Source organism: Octopus sinensis, linkage group LG11 (genome assembly GCF_006345805.1).
Source record: "Octopus sinensis linkage group LG11, ASM634580v1, whole genome shotgun sequence".
NCBI classification, from domain to species: Eukaryota; Metazoa; Mollusca; class Cephalopoda; order Octopoda; family Octopodidae; genus Octopus; species Octopus sinensis.
This window is the reverse complement of record NC_043007.1, coordinates 12133742-12143741: the sequence shown is the minus strand read 5'-3', so window position 1 is coordinate 12143741 and position 10000 is coordinate 12133742. Positions and strand designations below refer to the sequence as shown.

The following is a 10000-nucleotide window of genomic DNA, read 5'->3' as shown; positions in this document are numbered from 1 at the left end:
TTGGAATTAATCACCAAAAATCTCTTAGCTTCTATATTTCAATTATGTGTTTGCTTATTCTTAGAATGACATTGTAGGGTAAGTGTAAGAAGCTAGATCTGGTTGATTTGAACATGAAACGGATAGAATATTTGGGCCTGATATGGCTGGTTTAAATGCTAAATGGTTAAATGTACCTTGTTAAAATGGCAATTTATTACAAGCAGATACAATTTTAGAATAATTCTCAAATGCTATATTTTCACAAAAAACTTATCTGAGATTTTATTCTTTGGTTTTTCTTCTGGTTTTTCTTCCCCATTAGACTCTTGGATTATAATATTTAAACTTAGATGGACGAAAAATTATATATAAAATTAAGACCATTGATAAAACATGTAGGTTTATATGATTCACAAGTAATTTCTTGATTTCAGTTAGAATTCATTGTAGATTTTTATTGTTAAGACATGTTTATACAGCTAAAGGTGTAATATGGGCAAATGGTTAAGAACTTTTCTTTACAACCACAAAGTCCCTGGTTCAATCCTACTGAGAGGCATTTTGGGCAAATTTTGAACAAATATTTTCTCTTTAGTCTTGGATCAACCCTTATCTTGTGAGTAAAATCAGGTGGATGGAAACTGTGTCGAAGCCTGTTGAATGAATTTTGCCTGTAATTCAAAGGAACAGCTTTGTTAGACACTGTGCCATGTTGATTCTTATTGAGAACTAGCAGTATCGCCCGGCGTTGCTCGGGTTTGTAAGGGAAATAACTATATAAGCATTTTTAGAGAGTTACTTCCCTTATAAATTCGGGCTTTCTTAGCCATTTTTGTTTTGGTGTCTTCAAGCCATGAAGTCGTTGTTCTAAAAGAACGCTGGTTTCCTTCACAACGCATTACGACGTTGATTTCTTTACACTCCCTTCCCCACAGCTTCACGAGGGAGGGAAGGGGGAGAAGCAAACAGGTGCAGCTGTGAGCGTGGACGCCAACTCCGCCGCCATCGACATACGATGCATTTTATGCATTAAAATGGAATAAAAAATGATGTTAAATTATTTTTAAAATCGTAGACTCATCGTTGACGCGCGCTAATAGTCAGACGGGCTCGATATGAATCACGACTATAAGATACCCGAATTTGGTTAAACTGCACCGCAAAATGTGGGAGGAGTTAGGAATCTAAATCGAAGGGGACAGACACTCACACAACTAGAGTTTTATATATATAGATTACATTAAAGTCACACATTCCGTGGAATACTCAGCCAGTTATACTTTAAATCTGGAGCAAATGATTCAGTTGCTATTCCCACAGGACATGTGGGAATAGACATGGCCAAGTGGTGAAAAAGTTCGGTCTTACTGCACAGCATTTTGGGCAAGAATGAAATTTCGTTGGTAGAAATGCTGTGCAGAAGTATTACGCAAGTACATATGTGTGTGTGTGTGTGTGTGTGTGTGTGTGTGTGTGTGTGTGCGTGCGCGTGTGTGTGTGTCTGTGTGTGTATTTGCCTGTATGTGAGAGTGTGAATAAACTTTATGCATCAAGGGAAAGTAACTTCGAGCTGTTTTAATGCTACCCAAATTATCTCCCCTTATGCCAAAGTCGATGAGTATTTATGTTTCCCCCGAGATCGATAAAATATGTACTACACGAAGTACAGAAATCAATACAATTGATTGAAACTCCTAAAGGCAGTGTCCCAGCATGGCTACTCTCCAATAATTAAAGCTAATAAAGGATTAATAAAATAAAAGAAAAGAACATAAGACCAACCAAAACGAAGCCCCCTCAACAGCCATTGCTTCGCATATCTACTATGGATAGGAAAAAATATGTAAATAATTATGGTAGTAAAACATATCCAAGAAAGAGCCTGGCATTAACCATCTGATCGTTAAAACCAATGAAAACAGCAACAAACTGTTGTGTTGTAGCTTTCAGTATTTCCAAAGTACTTTGGGAAATTAGGTTCTTATAAATCAATGTTGTTTGCTAAAACAGTACTGTTTGTTATCATTGATATTATTTGAGTAATTATGATTATTTATTCAAATGAGATATCTAGCGGCAGTCTCCATGGCCTTTGCAAGCCATTTGAGTTGATTTGCAAAGGTCATGGACACTGCTTATTTGAATAAATAATTATGATTACTCAATTAATATCAATGATAATAGTTTGCTGTTGTTCTTCTTGTTCTTGTTGTTAAGCAACAAGACGGGTAAGGGTGATTAGGTGATGGTCTAGGGCTTTGGGGCGGGAGACCCCAGACCTTGGAAAAAAAAAACTTTGGTCGTCTTGTTGTAGTTGAGGGCTCTTCGTTGACGCCCGACACCACTGGGAGGTGGCCCTCGAAGTCGCTGGAAATGGAGATCTCCAGGTCCAAATTCTTGAAAGGCATAGTTTGTTGCTGTTTTCATTGGTTTTAATGATCAGGGGGTTAGTGGTAGGTTCTGTCTTGGACTGAGATCGGTATGGTTGATGCCATTAATGTTCCATATGTAACCTTATAAATCAGTGTCTGCAAGAAATACATGATTAGGGAGAGAATTCCAGAGAGCCAACATTATGAGAATGCAAGACAGGGTGTAGTGGTTAGTACTAGGTCTAGGGTGTCTGGACACAAGAAGGATTGTGAAAGGAGGAGAGATGAGGAGGTCAGGAATATTTAAGTGGTTGTGGCATAAACCCAACCAACTCTAAGGAACAGGGACCATTAAAATAGAAATAGAAAAGAAAAATATAGTTTAAGATTGTCTCTTTGTTCTTTTAGTTGTTTCAGTCATTGGACTACGACCATGCTGGAACACTGCCTTGAAGGGTTTAGTCAGTTGAGTCAACCTCCAGTACTAGATTTTTAAAAGTTTGGTACTTATTCTCTCAGACGCCTTTGCTGAACTGCTAAGTTATGGGGATGTAAACAAACCAACACTGGTTGTTGAGCAGTGGGGAAAGGGACACACACTAAGATGCACACGCACACACAAACTCACATGACATGGTTCCACATAGTTTCCGTCTATCAAATTCACTCACAAGGCATTGGTTAACCCAGGGTGAGTCTAAACCCAAAACCATGCAGCTTTAAGGCAAAACCCCTTAACCACATGTCCATGCCTGCATCAGTGTCCAGTTTTTGCTTTGGACATAGGTTCTTCTTTTGGATTAGCGAAGCAAACAGGTTGTCTTTCATGAATGTTCCATGCTCCAAGAATTAAAGACAATTCTAAAAGGTGAAAGTATGTAGTGTTGATGTGATAGTATAGAACTGGATAAAATAAAAACGTTAATTCTAGCATAAAAATTACTTCAGAACACAAAAAAATGTGACTTAGCATAATAGATCATTTGGGGATGTTTCCAGGTCATTTTTAACGATTCAATTTGATAGAAAAGGCTGCATATAGTTTCATGTGTTTTCTATGAGATTTCTATCCGTAGTTGTGTCTGGGGAGAGTCATTTTCTTTTTGTGCCTTATAATGTAACATTCACCGGTAAAATTTCCACTTTTTGTCTTATTTTTATTTTCCTAAAATTTGCAATTGTCTTGCAACCTTTTCAATAGTTTTGACTCTAAGTCTATCCGTTGTGTTGTAATTTTCGGTATTTCCAAAATATTTTGGGAAATTAGATTCTTATAAATCAATGTTGTTTTATAGTAAACTAGCAGTATCGCCCGGCGTTGCTCGGGTTTGTAAGGGAAATAACTATATAAGCATTTTTAGAGAGTTACTTCTCTTATATAATAGCAAAAAATGCATTAAAAATGGGAAAAAATGATGGTAAATTTTTTTTTAAATCGTAGACTCATTGTAGACGCGCGCTTTCCAGCATTCTCCACATTTCATATGATGTTGTATGGACATGTTATTTTTACTGGCCAATAGAAAGTGGTTCTGAGAAGTGATTTGCATATCATTAGCATATTGCATCACCAGCAAAAATGCAATCAGTGCAGTGAGGGTTAAATATCATAATAATTGATTTCAATTAACACCTTTAAAATTAATGCCTCAGTTTTGCTGCGTTTTTTTTTTTATCTTTCTCTGATTTAATTTAGAGAAACCAATTGCAGAATAAAAAATTGTGGGCTTGTAAATTTAAAGACCTACTGAAGAAATAAAATAAAATAAATGCACCCTTTTAAAGCCTAGCCAGGCACAGAGGCCCGGTTTCCCGGTTTCTATGGCATATGTGTTCCCCCCGGCTTGATGGGATGCCAGTCCATCACAGCGTTACTCAAGAAACGGGAAGAAAAATTGAAAGAAAGTTGTGGCAAAAGAGTACAACAGGGGTCGCCACCACACCCTGCTGGAACCTCGTGGAGCTTTTAGGTGTTTTTACTCAAAAAAACACACAACACCCAATCCTCTGACCGCGAGTCCGCTGCCCTAACCACTGGGCCATTGCACCTCCACTGAAGAAATAGCAGCTCCAAAATGTAGCACCATTATATTCTAAAGCAACTCTTATGTTATTCAGTACAGCTTTTATAACGATAAAAATTACAATTCCATCTGATATTATTTGTTGAAAAGCCAACAGGAAACATTCGATGCGTTTGATTTCAGTGAAATGAAGTCATCTTCATACCATTTCTGCTGTTGGTGGGTACCTGGATTTTAAATTTTTTTACCCATCTTTTCCACCCTCTTTGGTCTAAGGCTTTCCTTCTTAGCCACGATCAGTCCAGTATAGAACTTAATCTTTTCTACAATAGGCACAAGGCCTGAAATTTTGGGGAAAAGGGGCCAACAATTTTGTGCCTGTTGTAAAAAAGATTAGTTTCAATATCGTGCACTGAGATCAATGTAATTGTCGGCCCCTTTTCCCCAGAATTCCAGGCCTTGTGCCTATTGTGGAAAAGATCAGTATAGAACTTAATATTGGTGTAACTCCCACCTAGTGTTTCCCTGTACTTGTGGTAATCCTGTTGGCGATCATCTCCTTTTAAGGTAATAAGTGTCATTGCAACCGTCTGAAGAATCTCTTCTGTCTTTGTCAGGATTTTGTTATTTGATTCTTCCGGGTATCCACACCCACCCTCATGGAGAGGCCCAGTAGGGGACTGGTTTAGCCACTGACTCCTCGACCATGAGTGGCAGGTGGCACTTTACATTTAAGGCGGCGAGCTGGCAGAAACGTTAGCACGCCGGGCGAAATGCTTAGCGGTATTTCGTCTGCCGCTATGTTCTGAGTTCAAATTCCGCCACGGTCAACTTTGCCTTTCATCCTTTCAGGGTCGATTAAATAAGTACCAGTTACGCACTGGGGTCAATATAATTGACTTAATCCATTTGACTGTCCTTGTTTGTCCTCTCTGTGTTTAGCCCCTTGTGGGTAGTAAAGAAATAGGTACTTTACATTTGAAAATGTAGGAATCGAACAAAGTGTAAATTTTATGAATCTGAATCTAAAATTACCGTTTCCATTGTGTATTACTTCGGTCATGCTGCCATTTAGGAGTTCTATAAATATTCTTGAACATTTGAAAGAATTTATGTTTGGATATTTGTCTTTCCAGGATAATATTTATTCTATTAACTTTAGTATTTTGTGTTTAACTAACTTGACAATAACATGTTTATGCTTTATAAATTCATTTATTTAACTATATATACTGTATATTTATATAATAAGCGAGCATCTGGGCTCTTTACCAGAATTAAACATTACTCTCACATGAGAAAACTAAGTTGATAAAAAAAATATATCTAAAATAATATTGTATAAAAGTCTATATTTGTGGATATTAATTGTAACAATAATAATATTGAAACATTTTTAATATATTATACTTCTCTGTAAACAATTAAAGATAAATATATATATATAAAAAAAATATATTAAGTTTTAAAAGTCCCCTAAAAACCCGAAGTGTTAGACATTATAAGTTTGATAATTTAAGACTTATAATACAATGTTCTCTCCTTACATACAGAAAATATAAGCAGAGAAAGTCCCCACGAAAAGGATTCATTCTCCGTGTGAAGTATTTCTGTTGATGGAATAATTTGTTTTCTAATTCAGATAATGAAAGTAGCTCGAAGTACTATCATGACTACTCCATCAACTCTACGACCAGGAGAGGTAAGCCAACTAAGTACTGTGCCTCACGATTACATATAACTCTCAGAATAATACAAAGCTCAGCTTAGCTTCTTTTGTGACTTCACTGTAGCAAGTACCAGTAATTGCATAAGGGAAGCCTTCGGTATTATCATAATTGCATGTAAATATTGAAGCATGGTCTCATTTTTCTATATTGTGCTAATTTTGAGAGAGTGTCTTTGAGTTTTTTTTTTAACGTTAAGTGAATAATGTAACCAGGGTAATTTCTAATTAGGTTATTTAAGCAATCAACTGGGGAAAAAAATAACAGGGTTTTTTTGGGTTTTTTTTCAAATTTAAATATATGTTTAATTATTACAGATTAGTTCTGTTGATTCACATCCTTCTTCTTTCAGAACTTTCACATTAAAATAGTTTTTAAACAAAATTTTTAAATGCGGGGTTCAGTCTTACATTTACTAATTTATATAAATATATATATATTTATATTATATATATGTATATACATGTATATCTATCTATATATATATATATATATGCATGTATATATATATCATATGTTTATACATGTATTTATGTATATATATATGTATGTATATATATATATATATATACCGGAGTAAACACATAAATGTGAAACAAGGTGGAAAAAAGAGTACTCAAATACCAGTGGTAGAGTAATATGCTTTATTTTAAGCAGCAGAAAATTCAACAAAATCTGTTACTCTGAAACGGCAATGAGAAACTCAGAGTAACAGATTTTGTTGAATTTTCTGCTGCTTAAAATAAAGTATATATATATATATATATGTATATGTATATATATATATATAATATATATATATATATATATATATATATATATATATGCATGTATATATATATCATATGTTTATACATGTATTTATGTATATATATATGTATGTATATATATATATATATATATACCGGAGTAAACACATAAATGTGAAACAAGGTGGAAAAAAGAGTACTCAAATACCAGTGGTAGAGTAATATGCTTTATTTTAAGCAGCAGAAAATTCAACAAAATCTGTTACTCTGAAACGGCAATGAGAAACTCAGAGTAACAGATTTTGTTGAATTTTCTGCTGCTTAAAATAAAGTATATATATATATATGTATATGTATATGTATATATATATATATATATATATATATATTTAATCAATATAGGGTGGCAGAAAAAATTTTGTAGAATTCTTTTTGCCACCAGCGGCCTAGTGGGAAAAAATTAAATAGTCATAGACCATTTTAAAGTTCAACATCAACAATCAAGGAACGGCCATGATAGGCCATTCACCCACTAGAAATAACAGCCAAAGCTTCAACCGCAAATAAAGATTAATTCCGTAAACAGGAGAAAATTTTTTTTAAAACTTTCTCCTGTTTACGGAATTAATCTTTATTTGCGGTTGAAGCTTTGGCTGTTATTTCTAGTGGGTGAATGGCCTATCATGGCCGTTCCTTGATTGTTGATATATATATATATATATATATATGCATCATCATCGCAACGTATTGTGAACACGACTGTTCTAGCTTTATCTTTTTATTTCATTTAAGTTTTTCCTATTTTTGTATGGGTTTTTTTCCAGTTTCTTTGAAACAGTTAAATTCCCAAATCCAAACTTTCACAGTCTCATCTTCAGGATGACACAATGTTGGTGTATGTTGCAGTCTCTTTATAAGTAATACTTGTTTAAATGCTCAAACAGACCACATCTGGTCTCTTACACCTATCTTACAATGTCATACTAAAAGTAAACATGATTAATTTGAGAGAATGTTAATATATGAGCCTTACATTTAACAGAATGATCTGAATGCTAAAGGGTTAAAGGTCATCAATCATATAGGTGCTGCTTTCTATAAACATGCAGCAACACACGCCAACATTCCTTCATCTTGAAGATGAAATCACGAAGGTTTAGAAACGTCTGCTAACAAATTGCAAAAAATCAATACGAAAATATGAGGGAAAAGACTTGGATAAAAACGAAAAGTAGAATACAGTCATGTTTCCAATACAATATGTCTAAAAGAGAAACTGTTCCCGCATATGTATATATATATATATATATATATGTGTGTGTGTGTGTATGTATATTTATATTTATAATTATATATAAACATTTTATTTATAACAAATGTGATGCAGAGTTGAATATTTATTATTAAACTGCTGACAGTCACTTCAGAGTTTTGCTAAGGGTGGCTTATCAAAATATTTGATAGACCACCTCCAGTGAAAAACATCATAATAATTATTAACCTTTTGGTATTGTGTGTGTGTGTGTGTGTGTGTGTGTGTGTACAAATGGAAGAGAGAAAAAAATTATTGAATAAATAAAGTTCATTAATTTAATTTGAATTGATGACTTTGGTCATTATTAGGCCAAGTTTCTCCCTTCTAAGCATTTGTTCAGGCAACCAAAGGGCTGTGTTTCTCAGAGATAGGGAACTTGGAATAGCCACAGTGTGATTTTATCAGCTGCAAGTGAATGCAAATATATCATGTCATCATCATCATCGTCATCTTTGCAATCATTGTCATTGTCAGCATCACCATCATTGTTGTCATCATGACCACCACAACTACCACCACCACCACCACCATCATTTCACATCTATTTTTCATGCTGTCATAGGCTGGATAGGTTACCAGGATTCAAGGCGGCGAGCTGGCAGAAACGTTAGCATGCCGGGCGAAATGCGTAGCCATATTTCGTCTGAGTTCAAAATCCGCCACGGTCGACTTTGCCTTTCATTTTTTCGGGGTTGATAAATTAAGTACCAGTTACGCACTGGGGTCAATATAATCGACTTAATCTGTTTGTCTGTCCTTGTTTGTCCTCTCTGTGTTTAGCCCCTTGTGGGTAGTAAAGAAATAGGTTACCAGGTTCCAAGTCAGTGCTTATTTGGAGTTACTACCCCCATCACATTGGAGACCCTGTCTTGCTCATATATCTATACTTGGAAGGGTTTCTATAGCTGGATGCCCTTCATAAAGCTAACCACTTTACTGGGTGTGCCCTTTGCATTTTTATTGTGGCACGAGCTGTAGGGAAGTTGCCTTGTGTCTGGCAAGATGAAAGAATTCTCTCTCCTCTATTTTCTCTTTTATTTCATTCAAGAAATGTGGCTGAGAGAGGAAACAGATAAAGAGCAAGAAGATAGAAGAGGGATTTTGATGGAGAAGAGCTGAGTGATAGGGGTGAATAGAGGAAGTGGTAATAGAAGTGAGACAGTGATTGGTAACAACATGTCGCTTATGGATAAGGAAATTGAATAGAAACACAATTGTGAAGAATGTGAGAGAGTGATTGAAGGTTGACATGAGGGTGAGAGGGAGATTAATATGAAAGAGTAAGAGAGAGAGAGAAAATGAAAGGAGGGGAGTGATATATATATGTCAACAATGAATGATGGATGTGTATGTGAAACAGAGATTGATAAATAATATTAAAAATGAGAGAGACAGAGAGAATTTCTTTATTCACCATAAGGTTGAGAAAAAGAGGGGACGATACGAGGACAGACAAAACAAACATTGGGGTCAGGGTATCGAATGAGACGAAACGTATGAATAAACAAACAATTAAATTATATACAATTAAATGAGAATGAGTGATTTACAAAAAATGAAGCGGAGGACGCAGAGAGAGAGAGAGAGAGAGAGAGAGAGAAAGAGAGAGAGAATCTGATAAAGATAGGCAATGGTAGGAGGTGATTAAATAAGGATTGATAGAATGCTATTCCTCATTACACAGGCAGCATGATGGGAGAGAGGCAGAGTGATAAAGGGTAATGGTAGCAGGATTGAAATAAAGACAGACCCCCAAATTCCAAACTTCATCACCCCCACCCCCATTTTAACATCCATTTTGTCATGCTTGCATGGGTGGGTCGTATCGTAC

The 10000-nt window shown here is 35.3% G+C and overlaps 1 protein-coding gene across 9 annotated transcripts in view; it reads left to right on the top strand.

Moving 5' to 3' along the window:
* Positions 1 to 10000, top strand: part of LOC115217166 (serine/threonine kinase SAD-1-like) — a 362920-nt gene that overhangs the window by 329385 nt on the left and 23535 nt on the right. For all 9 annotated transcript variants that reach the window (XM_036507077.1, XM_036507076.1, XM_036507071.1 and 6 more), the window contains one exon: positions 6021 to 6080. In XM_036507077.1, coding sequence (XP_036362970.1) covers positions 6021 to 6080 — 60 coding nt within the window. The remainder of the gene's footprint in view (positions 1 to 6020; positions 6081 to 10000) is intronic.